Source organism: Chinchilla lanigera, unplaced genomic scaffold (assembly GCF_000276665.1).
Source record: "Chinchilla lanigera isolate Chin_1 unplaced genomic scaffold, ChiLan1.0 scaffold00012, whole genome shotgun sequence".
Taxonomy (NCBI): Eukaryota; Metazoa; Chordata; class Mammalia; order Rodentia; family Chinchillidae; genus Chinchilla; species Chinchilla lanigera.
Window position 1 is genome coordinate 2,362,932 of NW_004955413.1, and position 20,968 is coordinate 2,383,899.

General features: G+C 42.8%; 1 protein-coding gene across 12 annotated transcripts in view; it reads left to right on the forward strand.

The window, feature by feature from the left end:
* Positions 1 to 20,968, forward strand: part of Dyrk4 (dual-specificity tyrosine-(Y)-phosphorylation regulated kinase 4) — a 50,916-nt gene that overhangs the window by 3,452 nt on the left and 26,496 nt on the right. For 3 of the 12 annotated variants that reach the window (XM_013511559.1, XM_013511557.1, XM_013511558.1), the window contains 2 exons: positions 5,077 to 5,170; positions 19,128 to 19,208. In XM_013511559.1, the coding sequence (XP_013367013.1) occupies positions 5,084 to 5,170; positions 19,128 to 19,208 (168 nt within the window). In that variant the 5' untranslated portion in view covers positions 5,077 to 5,083. Of the gene's footprint in view, positions 1 to 1,412; positions 1,517 to 2,254; positions 2,665 to 4,333; positions 4,798 to 5,076; positions 5,171 to 6,090; positions 6,256 to 17,889; positions 18,054 to 19,127; positions 19,209 to 20,968 lie in introns of those variants that run through there. The other 9 variants (XM_013511556.1, XM_013511560.1, XM_013511566.1 and 6 more) reach the window with 9 other exon arrangements.

A 20,968-nucleotide genomic window follows, 5' to 3' on the forward strand; every position in this document is an offset into this window, starting at 1 on the left:
CACTCTATACCAGCTTCCATTGACTGCTTATTTGGCACCAGCCTGATGAACTCGTTTTTGCCTTATCATATTAATAGTGTCTGTTTGAAAATTACCTCAAAGTGTGTTAAAATTGGCCTAGATGATAGAGCTAATAATCTTCAACTGCCAAACTTCAGCTGATCTTACACACCCTGTTCCCTTAATAAAGCATCTTTTCCTTTGGAACATGTGGCAGCTTTTGTAATTCTCTCCCCTCCTGGCTGCCTACTCTTCATTATTTTGCAGCTTTGTAAGCTTTTGTGTCACCGACACCCACTCCTCTTACCATGCTGTCACGCTCTGTGTAATTTCATTCTTCTTCCCCTACTTACCCCCACTTTTTAGTTTAGGAGAGTTCAAACTCCAGTGGTCCCCTCTTTGACAGTGACTGCCAAACCAGCCTCTTTGGCCTCCATTATGCTCTTGACACAGACCTGTTGTGTAGTAACTCAGTCTTCACATCCCTGTCTCCCTGCTCCGAACATCCTCCCCGCTTAGGGTTTCCTGTTAGTAAATGGTACAGCCGTCAGTACAGGTGCCTGAAGTGGAGTCCTGGGACTCAGTGTATCCTGCTTCACCCTTCACACCCATAACTAAGCTGTTCCATTGTCTAAATTTCTCAGATCTGCTCTTCTATTTGCTATTACCCTGAAACCACATCCATTCCTCTTCTAACCAGCATTCTTGCCCTGATTCATGACTATTCTTGTCTACAGTCCATATTGTTGCCACAGGATGGTCTCTAACATAAAGTCTAAGCTCAAACATGCCTTGCTTACGGTACACACACACACACGTCTGGCCATCTCGTTCTCAAGCTACCTCTGCTGTCACCTCCCCACCCCAATCTTGTGTCACTGTTCAGTGCTGTTTACTGAAAGCACCAAGCATTCGCATGGCTCTAGGCCTTCAGACAGGTGGGAACCAAACTTGCTTTCCTTGCATGGCTCAGCTAGTAGGTGTCCTTGACCCAGATTAACTCACTTTCACTTGTCTTTTCTCCCTGCTCATCTCTGCACACTGGGACAAGCGTTCATTGGGTTACATCTTTCCTTCTTAGGCTTTCCTGAAACCTGGTGCAGACTAAACACTCAAATAGTGTTCATCTGATGAATAGATTACATCTGGAGTTTTTGTTCATGTACTTGTTTTGAAAAGAGGAAGGAAAGATAATTTCATGTGTCTCTGTTCTGAGGTTTCATTCAATTCTTCCCTGATCCATTAAAGAACTGGGGCAAGGGAAGGGGATAGGAGGAAGAATCTTTAGGCTGATGTGAAAGGTGGTTTGGGACTTGACCAGAGCCTGTTAGCTCCTCAGTCACAAAAAGGGTGGAAGTCGTTTCTATAGTGACGGAAGGAGGGTGTGGCCCTGCACTGCTCTGGCTGGTCAGTCCTGGCCACAGCAGTACTGGACCTTGTGCGTCTGGTGGATGCAGCTCCTCCCACCTGCTACTCCGACCCGGAAAGAGTAGGAGCTGGGAATGAGACCGTGACGGTGGGCGTAACCCTGGGGCCATCTGGGGTCCTCTGGGAAGAAGCACAGGGCGCGAGAGGCGGGAGGAGGAGAATCAAAGGCCTAGGGAAAGCAGAACAGCAGGTGTGCGCACCTGAGAAGGAAAGCATTCTTTTAGTCTTGCTGCTGGCACGTGCACCTTCAGGACCTGAAGTCATTCTACTTCCGTGTTAATAGAGCGGGGCATTGCAGACTCCAGCAGGGTGCAGAAAGGGAGGAAGGGGATTGTAGGGAGTTTCTAAGAACTGTCCTGAAACTACTTCCACCCCGACCCCAAGGGCCTGGAGCACGAAATTGCCGACCCCTCTTACTTTACTTTCTTTGCATGTGGGTTTGGCGGTCATAAGCAGGTCCGTGACACGCATCTGGCATCCACAAGGATCTGGATAGCATTAAGCAGTGCCCACCCATCCCTTATGCCCGACGCCGCTGCTCAGCGGGAAGGCAGCCCCTGGACACAAAACCGGTTGAGGGGTGGCGGGTCCCATGTCCGCAGCAACATTTTGCTCTCTGAGCGCTCCTGGCTCTCAACCTGGGGAAATACCCAGTGTTAGCAACATTTTCCTTTAAAGGCACTGAACAACACACACAGAATTTAAAAGTCTAGTTAACTTGTGGCTTTGTTATGTTTGAAATGCCCATCACACCCCTATGGCGTCTCTGACATGTCAGCATCACCAATCTTAATTCAGGCTTGACTGTTCAAGCTTCAGTGGAGACCAGACCAAGGTACAAGGCCATTTAAGTGGAAAAGTTCACACAATGGAACCACCTAATGTAAATGTCCCTTGTCTTGCTGGAGGGATTTAATCACCTGAGCTTGTAAAATCTTGGCCTTTAAAGGAATTTCGACATGGATGGTACATCATTGCCCTAAGACTGGAGCTTTCTCTAATCAGCTCTCATCCAGAGAAAAGAGGCAAACCTGTAGGAAATCTAGAAAGTAAAGCAGAACATCCACATGCAGGTTGACTCCATCATGGTTATCTATCATAGAAGGGTCTTTCCTGTTTTGTTTTTTTTCTCTGCAGTGGATGGATCCCAAGGCCTTGCACATGCTAGTACTCTACCACTGAGCTACCTCCTCACTGTGGGAAAAAGGGGTTGAAGAAACCCACAGAATCCAGGAGGTGGGTGGGTACAGGGGAGAGAAACAAGTTTTTTCTATTCCAATTTTGAACCAACAGGAACTCTCGAGTAGAAACAAGGGTGGATTTGTGCTCTGTTGTTTCACAGAGGATAGCAAGTTTGAATGGAGAGTATTTTCCTCAGTGTCATTCTGCAAATAGTTATGTACCAACCCTATGTAAAATAACAGCTGAATGTGAAGTAGATTGCGCAGATAAACAGCGTGCTGTCTGAGGAATATTCTAGCACAGACAAGTGATTGTCAGGGAAACTATAAGGAGGATTTCTTCCTGGGACAGGAAGATGGGTGGGATGGTTTCTAAAACCTTTCAGCTCAAGTTTGTGAATCACTGAATCATGAAAAATTTCAAGGATACAGGCAGAAAAGCAGAGGAGTTCTCCTTGGTACAAGTGAACGTCACTTAAATACATTATCTCCTTTTGGAAGAAGTATAAGGGGAATCCTTACTATTCCTACACTGCCACAGTTTCTGCTCCTGAGGCAGCCCTCAGGGCAGAAAGATGAAGCCACCACTGACAATTGCAGTAGAAATACTAAAGTCTAACAGGCACACCTCAAAAGAGCTTTCCTTTATGAACTGTGAAGTACTGTATACATAGATAATGTCTGTGTATAAAATATTCTTCAGTGCAGCATTGCTGGCACCACTATTTGTGGGTCAGCCTTGCCCTTGAGACTTCAAACTTCTTGAAAGCAAGGATTCTGATTTCTTTATCTTCGATTTCCTAGTTGCTGGCAGTTAATGTTCTGCTTTTTTTTGATGAATTAAATTATGTTAGGTCATGAGTTCTTCTTGAGGGCAGAGGCTGTCTTATTAGAATTGGCTCAGCAAATATTTGTAGAAAGAAGGAAAGAAAAGGAAGGAAGCAAAGAGAAGGAAGAAGTGAAACTGTGATCATTAGCAACAAAGCAACTATTACTTTGTGTTTACTGTCACATAGGATTTTTCAAATTTTTGTGTGTGTCAAAATGAATGTTCCCATAGTAGCTGGACATGGTGGTAAGACCAGGAACCTGTAGTTCCAGCCTATATTGGAAGCTGAGGCAGAAGGATCACTTGAGCCCAGGAGTTCCAGGCCAGCCTGGCCAAGAAGACAAGACATTGTACCTTAAAAAGAAAAAAAATAACATTCCCACTCACATCCCCTATCCCTGCTCCTCAGTGATAATTGTTTTTTAGTTTATTTCTTCCAGATCTTCAAATATGCATGTATAAAGATGTGCAAACATTTTATTAAATATATAACATTACACTATCCTACTAGTTTTGCTCAGTATATTTTGAGTATACATAAAATCTACCTCAGTTTTGTAAAATGACTGCAACTTTTTACAAAACACGCATGTGCCATATTTTTTAACTTCTCATTATGTGCGGGAGTAAGTTCTTATTTCTCATATTCATGTTACCATAAAAATTCACACATCTTCAGTCCTCTAAATTATTCCAGAACTGTGACGCTGCCATCCTTGCTGGAAGGTAGGGCCTGAGGAGAGCTCCCCATGGAGCACACTGCAGGGGCAGCAGTGACCTTAGTGACCTTTGTGTTAATTCTTGCTCAGCCCCTATTTCTTATATTTGTTCATTCCCTTGACTCGTGCTAGAGTCAAACTGAAAAAAACTTTTGAGGACACAGTGAAACTCCAGCAGGCTCAGCTAATGTGACAAGGAGCACACCTGCCAGGAGCCCTCTTAGAGTCAAGCTCCACTCATGCAAATCAGATCTTTGGCCAGACTCCTTGATCTTATGCAACGGCTTCAGCCTACAGTGAGTCAGTTGATTCATAGAGCTGTGCTCTGAACAAAGAAAGTGCTAACATGGCTGAATAAGACCCCGGGAAAGCATTTCTAACAATTCTCCCCCTTTTCTTTTTCTATATGAAACTATGCAAGCAGCTCCCAGTACATCATCATTGTAGAATATTGTGTTTGTTGCAAGAGAAAGATGTGCTTTTATGGGAAGCTAGAGGAAATGATCTTTTGGCTGCTGTCTTCTTCATTGGCTACCACCAACTTCCTTCTCCTCTTCCTCTTTTCCTCCTCCTTGTCCTCCTCTTGCCTGTCTCCTGCCATCCCCTGTTCTTTCTGCCCTCATCTGACCACCAGAAAGAAGTAAGAGGAGAAGCAAAGGCTCTGGCCCTGTTGTTTTTTGTTTATGTTTGTTTATTTGCTTGTTTGTTTAGTGCGGGCAATCAAACTCAGGACCTTACACTGCCAGGCAGGCGCTGTACTGCTGAGCTGTATCCCCTGCCCTCTGGCCCTGTTCTGAGGCCTACTCCCTTTTCTTCACACTTGCCTTGGTTTTGTCTATCCCTGAGTATGTGGGCCATTACTTCTATTTCATTCCTTTTTTATATAGTAAAGTAAGATTATTTATCTTCCTTTCTACAGGACTCAAATGGATGCTAAAAAGCCAAGGAAACAGAGTTTGACTTCTTTACCAATTTTGAAAACAAGAAAGAAAGAAAATTTCACCTCTGGGAAGGTAAGGATGTTTGAATTGAGTAAAAGACATTCTCTGTTTCCTGTACTGGGACATATAGGTATTTTTTCCTGTTATTTTTCTTAAATCTTTTAAATCATTCAGTTGCTGGCTGCCAGCTCTTAGACAGGCTTTCTTCTCTACCCTTTCTAGTTGTATATTTGTTTGCTGGTTTATTCTCTGGAACTGTGTTGTCCAATGCAGCAGCCTCTGGCCAGGGGAGGCTATGGGGCCCTTCACATGTGGCAAGTCCAAAGAAGATGCGCTGTGAAATGTGCTACGTAGAACAATGTGAAATATGCTACGTAGAACGTTGCAAAGATTTGGTGTGAAAAAAATAAACATAAAGTGGCTTATTAAATATTTTTTACAGTTGAGTGAACTTTATATCAATTAATACCTTGATAAAGTTGTAAAAATAATTTTGTATTGATCCACATTAAAATGGTATCCTGAGTATATTTTGTTAAATAAAATAGATTATTAAAGGTAATTTCCCCTGTTTCTTCTTACTTTTGTAATGTGCCTGTTGGAAGAGTAAAGTAGATGGCTCGAATTGCATGTGTGCTGGACTACCTGCTCTAAAGGCACAAGACATCCCTAGGCTGGCTCAGGGCTGAATACGTGGAGCCAGGACAGTGCTGGGCATCAAACATTGATGCATTCCTATGAAATGAAATCCTAGAAGATCTTTTTTCCATTTCGTTTCCTCTATAAATACTAAGTGTATGTTTGTTTCAGATGGTTATTCTAGGTGTTGGAGACACAGTGATAAATGAAACAGACCAACAAATTCTTTGTAGGAAGACCTAGTGTTTTGCTTAAATGCTGAAAGATTGTAAACTCCCTTCTCTTGGTAACCCAGGGTTGGAATAGAGTAGACCAGTTGTTTTCAGCCTTGCCATATATTTTGATTTGCCCAGGGAAGTTTTAAAGACTACTGAAATCAGAATCTCTGGACACGGCTATTTTCTACTGTGTGGGGACAGATGTCAATTTAAATGTCAGCTATGAGACCTTGATTAGGTTTCTCTGACTGCTCGCTGTGAAGTAGCCTTATGTTCCTCTGATGTGGTCCTATCAAGGAGGTAAGAGAACATGAGTTTTCTGGCTGGTAGACTTTGGGAGCCCAATAAATGTGCTTTTCCCACCAGGTAAGGTGGTTCACATCTGTAATCCCAGCACTGTGGGAGGCTGAAGCAAGATGGTTGCAAGTTTGAGCTCTGCCTGGGCAACTTAGTGACTTAGTGCTGCAAAAGGGCAGGGATGCAGCTCAGTGCAAAGGCCCTGGGTTCAATCCCCAGTACCTAAAATAAATAAATAAATAAATAAATAAATAAAGTTTTTAACCTTCTTTTCTCTCACATCTGTTAGACCCCATTCCTGTAATTCTAACCATACATTTCATTCTTTGTCTCTCAGGTATTTGCTGGTTAATTTCTTCAAACTTATCTGTCAGTTCTGTGATTCTCTCTTTGTCTATGTATATGCCAGTCAGCTTTAATATGCTATTAAGCCCATCACTGAGGTTTGAATTTTAATTATTTTCTCATTTGAAATGTCTAATCTGTTCACTTTTAAATAATCATTTGCATGATATATTTTACTCACATTTTTAGTCTTTTTATTTCTTTAGGCAGACTGTCTATGGTTATTTAAAAATTTTTATTGATAACTTCAATATTTGAATTATTTGCAGGGTAGAGATCTGGCTCTGGTGACTATAGCTTCTGCTATTTCGCGCAGTACTTCATTTCTTTGCGTATTTTGTAACTTCTAAAACCTAGTTTTGTTTTGAAGAAAAGGCAACTGAACCTAAGAGACTATGCATGGTTTGCTAAGGTCATACAGTTAGTTACTGGCAGAGCAAGAACTGAGTCCAACTCTTGGAGTCCATGTGTTTTTCTCTGCCTTATGATTCTTTAAAGATCACGGATTGATGATGTTCAGTCATCCCGCAAGTGCTGACTTTGAGCCAAGCATTGCCCTTGATGCTGGAATACAAAGGCAACAATGCACATCTTCTCAGTAGGTGGGGCGCAAGCGTGCAGACAGACAATTGACGACAGGTATAGTGAGTACTTTCACTGAGGTAGAAATGAGGGTTTCTGGAAGCCTCAAGAAAGCTTTTTAAGTCGTTGGCTACTGCCCAGGGCACTGTATCCTGCTCCTCTGATATGCCAGTCAGCCACAGGACTGCTACAGGGCATAGTAACAGGGCACATTCTTCACATTTTCTTCCAGGTGAGTGGTGCATTCTGGGTTTGTTCGAGGAATGTGAGCTAGAGGAAGAACATTTAAGGCAGAAGAAAGAACGTAGGCAAGAACATAAAACAAATCTAAACCAATAGAAACAGAGCCTTAGAAACCATCTACTGTAGCCCTGCTACATGATGCACAAATCTACTTCACAGTATAGGAACTTAGTATCCAATTTATGGAATCAACACTTGCTTTGAGAATGTTTCTATCTATTCCTTTTTTTCTGGTACTGGGAATTGAACTCAGGACCTTGCACTTGCCAGCAGGCGCTTGTGCCGCTGAGCTATATCCCCAGCCCTTATCTATTCTTAACAGTATCCACATACCACCAAATTAAAAGCAAGAATTTATGTTTAATTTGAGGCTTTTAGAAAAGTGTTTTTATAATCCCTTGTCACAGTTTCACAGCAGAACACGAAGAGGTCACTCAGATGATATGGGTGGGTGGAAGTGTAAAGAAAAAGCTACTGTTGTGTTGTCCTGCACAAGTCACTTGAATAACCTAAACCTGTTTTCTCCTCCTGTAAAATGAGATTATTGTATTTCATATTCCCTAAAGTCACCTCTGGTACCATGATTTTCCAGGGTTTAATGGAGTCCAGATGAAGATGTGTCTCCCGCAATGCCACATACTCCTTGCATTGGAAAGTGACTTCAGATGTCTGGACTTTCAGGCTTGTGCTCTTGCCTTTCCCTGGAGCATAGCCAGGGTCTCCTTCCTCCATCTTCATCAGGAGCGGAGGCTGCAGGAAGGGCCCCCGGGAGGATGCTGCGTCCTTGTGATGAGTTCCTGGTCCTCCCACATGGCTGGTCACGTTCATTCTGCTAATGGGTCTCTGGAGTCCAGACTTGGCTGTGGCTGTAATCAAGAGGTGGCTCCTTCCTGTGTAGGCACCTCAGGCTTCTTCCTCCACAGCAAAGGAGCTGTATAGACAGACTCTTAGCTAGGAGAGGCAGCAAGGGTCTGTGCTTGCGAAAGTGGCTTAACTCCTTGGCTCAAGATTGGACTAACGTCCCTCCTCTCTTCCAGCCCTTTGCAAGGCTCTGCTGAGCCTCACTGTCTAACTTGCTGTGCTCTGTACCGAATCCCTAAAGATTTTCTTCTCTCCTCATCACAACCCCTCCCTGTGTTAATGCATTTGTTTGGGGATCTTGGCTGTTCTGCCCTCTGGGAAAGGATTATAGAGCTTATGAGGAGGAAACTGTGAATTGATAGCACAGAATTTGAGCCTCATCTGCCGATCCAGCAACAACTAGGCACTTGGGAGGTTTTTCATTTTCAGTTTTGAGGGGGAAGAAGAAGAGACAAGGAAGATCCACCTGAGAAAGAATTGTCTGTAAGGTACAAGTAAGACAGGATCATGTGGTGAAACGGTGGCTTTCTAAGAAGGCTGGGTGGCCTAGGGGAGGGGACCAGGTGGTCTGATACCTGCCGAGGGCCAGGTTACTCTCTCTGCCAGACTTTACAGATGAGGACACCCAGGGCCCTGTCCACAGCATCTCAAAATTCAGCTCTAAGTAGTCCTGAAGGCACAAACCCTGCTGCCCCCCAGAGTGAGGCAGGGCGTATATTCCCCAGGCCTTTGGGTAAGTGGCACAAAGCTCTCACCCAAGGACAGGGAGCATCTGCAAGTCAGCATCCATCCAGCCTGTGGGATATGAATGCAGACTAGGGGAGGGGAGGCAGGATGCTCTGGTTAGAGGACGCTGATGTGGGACTTGGGGTTCCATCCTTCTGTGAACCTCTTTCCTCCATGCTGGCAGTGGCTGCATGACTGGTCAGTGTGATTCATGATGGGAATGGGCTTCTGTCTGATTGGGTTTGTGAGACATTTGTGTCCTAGAATGAACCACCCAGTTCCCTAGCACCTGAAATATCTTCTGTGAGTAGAGATTCACTTATTTGGACAAACCCTTTCTTTTCGAGGCATTCCCTTTGAATATACAGTTGCCTTGGAGGGGGATATGGGCATATGGGCATCTCCAGTGTGAATAGCATATGAAAAGAATTTTTTTCCCAAGAAGACATGCCAGGGAGCAGGAGGGCAGTGGACCCTGGTGGGAATGGAAGTCACTGTGGTGTGGTAGCCATAAGGTGACACTGGGGAAAGAGACTGACCTTGTAGAGGTGGGCTGAAGTCAAAGCTCATCTGCCTCTCAAATGGCTTAGAGTTGTCTTGCTTCCCAGACAAATGCTAGGGTGCCTTGTTTCTCCCTACTTCCTTTCTTGCTTTTCCTTCCTTCATTCATTTAGCAAATATGTCAGTGCTTACTAATGTAAGAAGCCATATTAAGCTTTGAAATCCTAGAATGAGAACCGGATCTTTTACTAAAGAATCTGATGGTCCAGCAGAAAAAAGATATGAGACAATCTTGTCCCACACACTTTTGTGGGTACCTTGACAGGAGCCAGTACAGAGCATAGGGGGCTTGAGGGTTACAGAGGGGATGTTTGCAGAGGCTTCCTGGACAAGCCTGTGCCTTGGCTGCAGCTCACATGGGTAAACTCTCTGAGTCAAGGAGGGCAGCATGGAGCAGGGGAAGGGGTGCTAAGTGGGAGCTAGGAGAATAGTCCAAGCAGACACAGCAGCAGCAACAATGTTGTGGTGTGAGCAGCATATGTTGGAAAACCTCAAGCCTTCTCAATGGCAGGAGCTAACATGGCAGGCAGGGCCATGCCAAGGGATGGAGCCAGGTGGTTTGATGTGTCAGGGGAGTCACAGAGGGATGTAGGCTTCCCTACATGTTCATGTTCAGTTCGTAAAGTGACTCAGGCTGCAGAGGCTGGATGGGGGAGAAGCAGGGAAGGAGACGGGGGTGGGGGGAGTATGGTAGATGTCTTAGCTACTTTTCTTGTTGCTGCAACAAAATATCTGATACCCAAAGTTAAAGGAAGAAAAGCTTATTTGGCTCACAGTTTGTAGAGGTTTCAGTCCATAGCTGGCTGGGTCCACAGCAGGGCGGAATGGCAGAGGATAAACAGTTCATGGTGGGCAGAAGGTTGCAAAAATAGGAAAACATGATCCACCAGTGACAATAACAGCTTCTTTCTGCCCCTTTTATATTCTGTCTAGGCTACCTGGCTTTAGGGGAGGGGTGTCAAACCAATCAGTAGACTAAATTAATAATCACACATCCTTAATTCCAGCATCACACACTCTATGTCCAGCCACCTCTGGAAAAGCCCTACCCTATGATTGCGTGAGGCTTTGCAGGGGACTTTCAGACACAAACCATAACAGTGGGCACAGTCTTGATAGGGTATCTTTATTCTCACCCAATTATGCTACTCATGGTAAAAAAAATTGTTATGGGTTATATATCTAGGTATCCCTCCAAAGCCTCATGTGCTCATAGGTGGGGCTTTTGCGAGGTTATTAGATCATAGAGGCATGGTATTCATGAGTAGATTAGTCCACTGATGAGTTTATAAGCCAAGTGGGTGTTGGGAGGGGAAGCCTGGTGAATGAAGGCAAGTCACTAGGGATGTGGCCTGGAAAGGCTTATCTCCTACTGCTTGACTCTCTGCTTTCTGTCCGCCATTCTGTGAGCAATGTTCCTCCACCCTGCTCCTCTACCCCATCATGACGTCCTGCCTTGGAGCCAGCCAACTATGGATGGAAACCTCTATATACTGGAGCCAAAATAAATCTTTCCTCCTTTAAGATGTCAGTGTCAAGTATTTTGTCCCAGCAACAAGTAAATTGACTATGATAGAAGTCATAAGTGACAGTTTGAAAGTTTGAAAAAGCATCCTTGTGTTTGCTTCTGCTTCCTGCTATCAGCTTGTGTTGATGAATGTGGATTTGCAGTTAAGACCCTTCCTTGGGACATCATGCTAACAGGCAGTCAGCGAGGGACCTTGACCCCAAGCAAGGAAGATGGTACTTACTGAGGATCCTGCTCCCATCCTGAGACCCTCAGCAAATCTAAGATCATCTCTGAGAGTGATCCTAGCCTAGTCTTGGCTCTTGTCATGATGACATGGACAGTGACATTCAGGAGAGACAGAAGAGAATGAAGATACCCTATCAAGACTGTGCCCACTGTTATGGTTTGTGTCTAGATGTCCCCCCAAAGCTTCATGCAATCTGTTGGGGCTTTCCAGAGGTGGCGTGACATAAGTGTGTGATGCTGGGATTAAGGGTGGCATGGTAGGGATGCCATGCCTACATGAACCACCCAGCCAGAGGGATTTCTCTTGATGTCCCAGGGCTTGCTACATCCTGGAGGGCCTAAGGTTAATTGCTATACAATTTTATGGAATTGGGAAGATAAGAAAAATTCATATAAATTTAAATTAGAAAGGATGCACAAACATTAATGGTGTAACAGAAAACAGAATTACGAGGTAGGAGAGAAGTTACGTGAGAAATGTGCCTCCTGAATCTGGCAGCACAGAATTCACATGGAGAGCTTTTTTAAAAATGCAGCTCACTGGGCTCTTCCATTAGGGATTCTGGACCATGTGACTTCTGGGGTTAGCCTGTGGCAGGCACATACGTGTGGTCATTGAGTACCCCGTGATTCCATGTATCCTCCTGGTGTAGGGAGGCAGGATGGCAGTGTTGGTGGAAAAAAAAATACTTGGACAAAGAGAAAGGCTGGGTCACGGGATCCAGTGGCTAGAACAGCTTGGCACCTTCACAGCTACTTCGTATAACTAGCAGGTGAAAGCTGGAAATGAGGTGGGGAAGCTGGTTTCAACTTCCCCACCTTCCTCTTCATCAGCTTTTTAATTTAACTCAGCTTCCATTTGAGAAAGGTAAGCTGGATTTTGCAAAACAATGAGATTGAATTTACCTTTAAAAAACCATTTTTCTGAGGAAACAAAACAAGTGTGAGAACCTGAGTGTGCTGCCCAGTGAAAACTAGCCAGTTGGCTCAGAAAAGGGAGACAGAGAGGCACAGAGGGTCCTGGGGGAGGAGAATCGGAGACTGGAGGCTTCTGATCAGCCACCTTGCTGTGTGTTGACACAGTCTCCATTCCCTGGAGCCCATCAGGGCTGGAGACCCAGGGGAACTCAAGGTCCAATGCAGCTTCTGTGAGGGGGGAATCTTAATGACCTCAAGCTCTTGGGAGACTGGGACTCCTGCTTGCATTCGCTGAAGTTCCCCCAGCCCAGGTCCGTGGCTGCACTGCTCTGCAGCCTGGCCCACTCTATCTGGGCTTCCTCTGGCACTGTGCTCATTGCTCCTTTATTATCTTCTCTCCCTTTCTCAGCATCACTATGCTGGACCCTTGATAGTTACCTGTATAATAACTTTTGCTTGTTTTTCTTTTTTTCTTTGAGACAGGGCCTCAAATTCTTGATCCTTCTGCCTCAGCATCTTGAGTGCTGGGATTATAAGCATGTGCCACCATGCCCAGCTTCTTTGTTTTTAAATGATGGTATGTTTTCATTATAGAAGCATTATATGTCCACATGAAAAGTTTGGAAAAATAATGAGCTTTGCAGGTGACCTCCAACTCTTTAGGAAGCTTCCAAGAGCTGTGATGAGTGCAAGACCTGAAAGGGTCCTGTCATTTTCCCTGGTGCCCTGTCTCATTTCACAGCCCTTCATGATGCTGTATCCAGCCCCCGCTCATGTGCAACTCTGGTAGAAGCACCTTTGTTGTGCACCCCTGTCAATAAAATCATGTACACGGTGATTCTAAATTTAGGTGCAGAGTTCAGGACTATTACAGAGACTTTGTAGTGTTGGCTTAGAAGTCAGTAAGTTTGCCCATCTGAATGTGGGAGCTCACACACCCTTTCTCCTGCCCCCTGGGGATGCCGTGGTGGACTGAAATGCTGTGGCATACATTGTATACTTTTTGAGTAAGCTGCTGGATCAAATCATTGGCAAGTTCATAAATCCATGTGACAGACCCCCGAGAATGGGTTATAGGTATGCAGAGACACAGATCCTGCCAGTCCTTGGGGTGGCTTGGTTGAACCTGGGGCACTTGAAACCCTGGCTCTGAGTTGCCTTCACTGTTCACTACGTTGCTGTACAAGTATAATTTTCTGTATGTGTCATGATGTGAAAAGATTGGATAAGCACAACTCTATTCAACCTCTCAGCCTTGGCTGAAGGGGAAGAATGGTTATATTGGTCAACTTTCTGTCCCCAGAACAAGATGCCTGAGGCAATCAACTTATAAAGAGGAAGGCCTTATTCTTTTCTCACAGTCAGAGAGGTTCAGTCCACTTTCACTTGGCTCCGTTATCTTTGGGCCAGGTGTGAGGCAATACAGTATATTGTGGTGTGAGCTCATGGTGGGGTAAAGGTGCTCACCTCTTAGCAGCTGGGAAGTAAGAAAGAATCAGAAAAGGCCAGAGCCTCTGTATCTCCTTTGAGACCACACCTCCAGTGACATTACACCCTCCCACTAGGGCCCTCGTATTAAAGGTTCTGGCATCTCCCAATTGTGTCAGAACTGGGTACCAAGCCATTAGCACAGACGTCTTAAGGGACTTTTCAGATCCAAACTATGTCAGTGTTGTGTTTAAAGTGCAATCCCAGAGGTCACCTTGGAGATGGATGGGACCTTGGAGGCTTTGTCTTCCCAGCTCCTGATTCTATGCACATCTCTCCCAGATGTTCCTCAGGTGGCTGGACTCTGGTATGTCCAGTGATGGAATGCTTGTGACCTCACAGGGACTCCTAGTCCATTGCTCTCTATCAAATGAGAGCAATTCCCACCCTTTGAAAGCCAGAATTTCCATGTGGGTGACAGTGCATAAACTCACTCTCAGAAGTGACCTCTTTGACCTGAGTAGTGAAACCAGAAAGTTGTCCAGTTATGGTAGCAGCTCCTTCAATGCATATATCACCTCAAAATTGGCAGCTCAATTTTCCTAATACATAATTATACAAAGACTTGAGTAGTTCTGCAGCTGTAGTATTGGTTTGCAATAAAAGCATATAACAAATCCTTGTGCACATCTTCCTGAAATACATACTGCACAAAAACATGGTTAGATTCATCAACCTGGATTGTATACCATGGTGATTCATTGGTCATTTTTAATAATTGTGTCTCAATATCCTTTATTATTTCACCAGCTCATCTAATTATGGTTCTGGCTGAAGGAGGAACACATGCCACATTTTGAATAGCAGCAGACAGGATTCACTCTTCACCAATAATAAAAAGCTTCTTAGCTTTAGCAATGTGCAATTTAAGAATGATACTCTTAGTGCAGACATATTTGATGGAGTGGTGGCTTTCAGAAATTTCTTCTGCTCTTTGTTTTGAAAAACTCCAAAGGTTTGTATTTTAATGCAGGGTACTTGGTCTCCATGTAGTGATGCAGTTTTAAAGTTTCCATGGCTTCATTGCATAACTGTCCCCACATATTATACAAAGTGGGCTTGAAGCGTGTGACTCACCTGTTGCAGTGAACCCTTAATTTATGTACGATTTTTTCTATTTTCTTTTAAATGCAGCTTTGTTTTTGTTGGCAGTCTTAGAGTCTTCTGTCTCATCACTGGGTCTTCCCTCTTTTCAAAGATGCTCTGCAGTCATGTTTGTTTTTTACTCACTCTAGTTAGGATTAGCTTGTGGACTACCAAAACTGTGACTAAGACAAAATCTAGTGCAGTAAAGAGGCCTGGATAGAAGAGGTAAAATAATGACTGGGCTATGCACAGACTAAAATAAGTGAGGGATTCTGACTTACAGCCTGCTGCCAGATGCAGCTTAATTGTCACTTGCCACTCACTGATATGGTTTTGATACGAGTCTGCAAGCAATTGGTTTATTACGGTCTCTGTGCAGTCAAACCTCTCTGCTGTTACTCTGTATTTGCCTCCACTCCTCAGTGTCTTAGCTGCACCTCAGATCTTCAGGCATTAGATTCTTATAAGGAGTGCACAATTTAAACCTCTAACATACACAGTTCACAGTAGGATTCACACTCCTATGAGATTCTAATGTCACTGCTGAGCTGACAGGAGCAGAGGTCCTGTGGTAATGTGAGCAATGTGGAGCAGCTGTAAACTTTGCTCACTCACCTGCCACTCACCTCTTGCTGTGAAGCCTGGCTGCTACAGGCCGTGGACTGTAGGGGGTGGGTGCCCCTGCCATAAATGAATTTAGCTGTCACATCTCTTTAGTATTCTCTTGTTGGGAAAGATCCTCAGCCTGTCCTTGGTTTTGATGACCTACACAGTTTTGAGTACTTACCAGGTGTATTATAGGATGGAATTCACTTTTTTTTCATGATGAGATTAGGGTTATGAGTTTTGGGAAGAAATCTCCCTTTGACATAAAGTGCCATTTTCATCAAATCATACCAAAGGTACAAGCTATCAATATGATTTATGACTGCTGATGTTGACCTTGCTCACCTGGCTAAATTCCAGTTTCCCCACTGTAAGGTTATTATTTTTCTCCTGTTCCCTACTGTACCTTTTGGAACTATTCTCTGAGCATTGTCCACACTTAAGGAGTGGGGATTCATGCTCCCCTTTCTCCAGGATGCACTATTTGTGCAACTCATTCTGCTATGTGGGAAGTCTGTCTTTTCTCCCATTTATTACTTTATTATATCATACAGCTTGACAATATGTACTCATGGATTTTTTTTTGCTTTGTGTTATAGTCCAATGCAAATTATTCAAACTTTGACCATTGTGAGTTCCCCTTTCTCCTTTGACATGATCCCATCAGTGTAGATTTTTTTCCTATTTTTTTTAACACGTCTTTTCTTTCTGTGACTACAATATGCTATGTATTTCCTTTCCCAGTTCCAGATTCAGTCATCTTTCTGAAGATCCTAGGTTTCCCTTGAGAGAGTAGTGTTAGAAACCAAGATCTGCATGCTAGGTATGCTTTCTTCTGTTGGGCTGTTATTGCTTTTAGGTCCTCTCAGCTGATAGCAAATATATATACTTGTGTATGTGTATAGTAACCTATGGGTATGCACACATCTGCTGAAATTCTGTTTTTTTAAAAATTCTTTTCTCAGATAAATCTTTTTTTAACCATTGTGGGCTCCATACCACCTTGTTCATTCTCCATCAGTTCTGAGCCCTTGGTTTTCCTGTTTCATAGGAAAAGAGCAAAGATCACTTTTTGCATCTTGCAAATGAGGAAAATGAACTTTAGCAAACAATACCAGGATAGGCAAGGCACTAGTTTCAATGTTTTGCACAGATTAACTCCTTTGATCCTCACAACTTTATGAGGCTGTTACTGACATTCTTTCTATATCACATGTGGAAAGGTTAATAACTTGCTCAAATCCAAATAATGATTAGGAGCTACTGGATTCAAAATGAAAGTGTGTTTATCAGCTCCACACCCATGAGTATTATGTTATGTCCCATTACTGCTAAGGAACTAAGACAAGTTACTAATCTCATTGCTTATACAAAATACTCCATACACACAAGTTAAAGAAGGAGAAGTTTATTTTAGGTCAAAGTTTGTAGCAATTTCAGTCCATAGTCACCTGGCTCTGAGCAGGGTGGCAGAGCAGAGGAGGAGCAGTCTATGATGCAGCAGGCAGCCAGCCAGCCTCTTCCCTTTGTATTTCATCTAGGCTACAAACCTATTGGTTGGTGCCATCCATACCCAGGACTATACTAAGCCAATCAGTGAACTAATCCAGTTATCACATGCCCTTAATTCAGTATCACATACCCATGAACCAACCACCTCCCAAAAGCCCACTTATGAGACATAAGGCTTTGTGGAGGAAATCTAGATATAAGCCATAACACTGCTAAAAGAAGTCTTTTTGTTTATTTGGGTTTTTTTTTTTGTTTGTTTGTTTGTTTTGTTTTTGAGACAGAGTCTTGCCATGCAGTTTAGGCTGGACTTGAACTTACTATGTAGCCTAGGCTGGCCTTGAACTCATGGTGATCCTCTGCTTCAGCCTCCCAAGTGCTGGGATTACAAGTGTGTGCCACCACACATGGCAAAGTGAAGTCTTTCTGAAATACTGCTTTGCGCATAATATACAAGCTGTTGGTGCTTCATTATTGCCCATAGGATAAAGGCCAAATTTCTTAGCCTTGCTGCTGGTGCTTTCCATAGTCCACCATTGGCCCTGTGTGTCTGCCTGCTCAGCCTGAGCAGTGAAGACCCCTGGAGTGTCATCGGATCCTTTCATTTCACCTGCTGAGCATGTTCCTGTCCCCTCCTCTCAGTCAGATCCCAGACTGAGCACCAACCCCATCCATTCCAAACCAGCCCCCTCTCCTGGGCATGTTGCACATACAGTGCTATATTCCTTTTCTGTTGACATTTACTGTCCATGCCCTTTGTATGATACTTAGTCTGAGTTGTATTTTTAAATGTATTTTTCATTTATCTTTCACCTCTTCACTGCATGCTCAAGGTCAGCTTGTTATTGATGACATTCTGAGTATTAATCCTGACAAACCGACTGAATGAGAAGTTGAGACTTAGTGAGATCTATAATTGCAGTATTTCCATATATATCATCATTTTCCCTTTATAGACAACCAAATTCTGCATATGCTGTACATTGGCCAATGAATAATCAGATATGGCCCTGCACTGTGCAATATGCACTCTTCCAGACTGATTCTGGGTGGTGAAGACTGGCTATTACAAATAGTCCCCATGAGTACAGCTCTGTGGAGAACTTAGCTATGCTGGAGGGTGAGTGGACATGTTGTACCCCATTGCCAGATTTTACAGAGGTGGGCCTCACTCTGCTGCATCTCAGCTTTGGATAAATATCCTTCATTTCCCTAGGGGTGGTCTGGAGAAGAAAACCCTGAGTTCCTCAAAAAACAAACAATGTTTAAGCTGTGGCCCTTTTGCTAAACTTTTGTCACAATTTTTGCACATCTCATAGCACTCACTCTCCATTTTATTTTTGTTACTGAACTTCTATTCTTACCCTTTTCTTTTTGTTCATCTTTTTGAGACAGGGTCTCGCTATGCAGTTCCAGCTGGCCTTGAGCTCACTTTGTAACCTCGGCTGACCTCAAACTCACAATGATCCTCCTGCCTCAGCCTCCTGAGTGCTGGGATTACAGGCGTGCGCCATCAAGCCCAGCTCTTATCCTTAATAATAGCCACAGTATCTATGTTTAATGTGCCAGTTAGTTTTTCAAAGACTCGTAAAAGAAATGCATAGTCATCAGATAACTTTATCTGTATATGGCACACCATTATGTCACATATCTCCACACTGTGCTTGCCAGCCTTTGGGACACACCACTGTTGGATTTTAATTTTTTCCTTTCCACCCTTTGTGGGAGTCTCTTCTGATCAATCACTTGTGTTAAATGTGGATGCTTATATTCTGGCAGGTTCCACTAAGTCTTGTTTGAACTCCTTTGGACAGAAAAGACTTCTGTGCAAAGCTATGAACGTTTTCTTTTCTAAAAAGCAAAAACGACTTAGTATTTTATTCCTTCCCATGTCCAAGGATTCAAGCTAAGAATCTGCTTGAAGAGAGGGTTATATGATTTTCTGAGGGTGAAAACTATAGGATGAGTCAGCAGCCCATGTTTAAAATTGGTGGAAAGTTCATTTGCTTGGGTAGTAATTCATTGATGCATTCAATAAGTGCTTCTTTGAGCTTCTGTTAACTCTTCCTGGCTTTGGGTCCAGGACAACTACTTCAAGTGTATCTTGCTTGTGGTAATGAGACAAAATAACATCCCAGCAGCTTGAGATGAAGCCATACCAAGCACTATTACAAATTTCTTCCACTTGATCTAGGTTGAGAGTCAACCTTTGGTCCAAGTCCAAAAGCTGCCTTCCAAGATCAAGAACCCTAGAATGACCCGATTTTTATATAAGGTAAGAAGCAATGATTAGTGCCTTTTCTCTAAGAAAAGATGAAGGAAAGTGGATGGATGGGGGATATCTTTCAGTAAGCATTTTCAGTCAACTCAGCATAGCAATGAAAGCATTCTATTCACATCTCATGGTCCCTCTCCATACAATTTTCCCTATCATCTGTCTTTTATTTTACACTTCCTTTATATATTGAGTTTCTCATATAAGAAAAATCACAATATATTTAAGCTTGTATGTCTGATTTATTTCACTTAATGTTATGGTCTCAAGGTGCATCCATTTTCCTACAAATGACTCAAATTTATATTTCTTTATGGCAGAGTAATACTCTACTGTGTATAAACACCTCATTTTCCATGTCCTTTCATCTGTTGATAGACATATAGGCTGCTGCCAAGATTTAGTTATTATTTATTTTAATTTTTATTAATACATGTTTGTAGTAAACAATGATTACATCCATTGTGGGGAATTGGTACATGCACATAGCACATCTCAATTCTTTTTCCCCTCTCCTTTTTGCCAGGATTAGGTTTATTTGTTTATCTTACAAGTCCTTACAAAGTTGACTATCATACATACAGATTAATAGTCAGACCAGCAGGCCAAAATCATATAAAACACCTGAAACAATTATACTAAATCAAAGTGTACTTTTAGAGACATTGTCCATGCTGGATTACAATGACATTTTTCCTCATCTGTCTTTTATTTTACACTTTATTCATTTATCAAGTTTCTCATATAAGAGAAACCATATTTGAGCTTGTGTTTGACTTCCTTCACTTAACATTGTGGTCTCAAGGTGCAATCATTTTCCTACAAATGACTCAAATGTATGGACTATCACAGAGTTGGACTCCATCGTGTGTAAATACCACATTTTCTTTATCTACTCAACTGTTGATGGACATATAAGCTGCTTCCAAGGTTAAGCTAATATTAATTGTGCGGCTATAAGCACACATATGTATACATCACTGTGATATGATCTCTTTAGCTCTTTGGGGAAGATACCTAGAATCTAGGTCAAATGGAATTTCTATTTTTAGTTTTTTGAGGACTCTGCACACTGATTTCCATAGCAGTTGCACCAGTCCCACCAACAATGAAGACTTCCTTTTCCCTTGCAACTCACCAGCACTTATTATTGATTAATTTCTTGGTGATAGCCATCTTTTTGGAGTGAGATGGAGTTGCAGTGTTGCTTTAACTGCATTTCTCTAATGACCAGTGATGCTGAACATTTTTTCATGTACTCATTTGCCTTTTGTACTTCTTCAACTGAGAAGAGTCTTCCTTTCAAGTGCCCAGCTTTGACTGGGTCTTTGAATTTGGGGATCTATTGTATGTGTAAACATCATATTGTCTCCCTTTTTTGAGAACCTGAAAGAGTAAATACAATCCAAAAGATACAATAGATATTGTGTAAGGGAAAAAAGCTGCTCAAAACAAAAGAACAACTGGGATGAGGGAAAGGAAAAAAGAAAGAAGGAAGGGAAAAAAAATATATATATATATACACAAGATAGATAATTCTACTACTAATTTCTATTGTTTATTGAAAGGAACAGTTAATGCTTAATTTTCTGACCAATTTTACATGCTTATATCTGGTAATCTGAGCAACTCCTTTGAAAACAACAATATGTACTATAACAACCATTGTTGAATTCCTGTCATCTTGTTTTTTTGAAATTCTGTATCATTTCTAATGTTTTATTTTGTATTCTCTTTAAAAGAAAGAAGAAAAATAACTT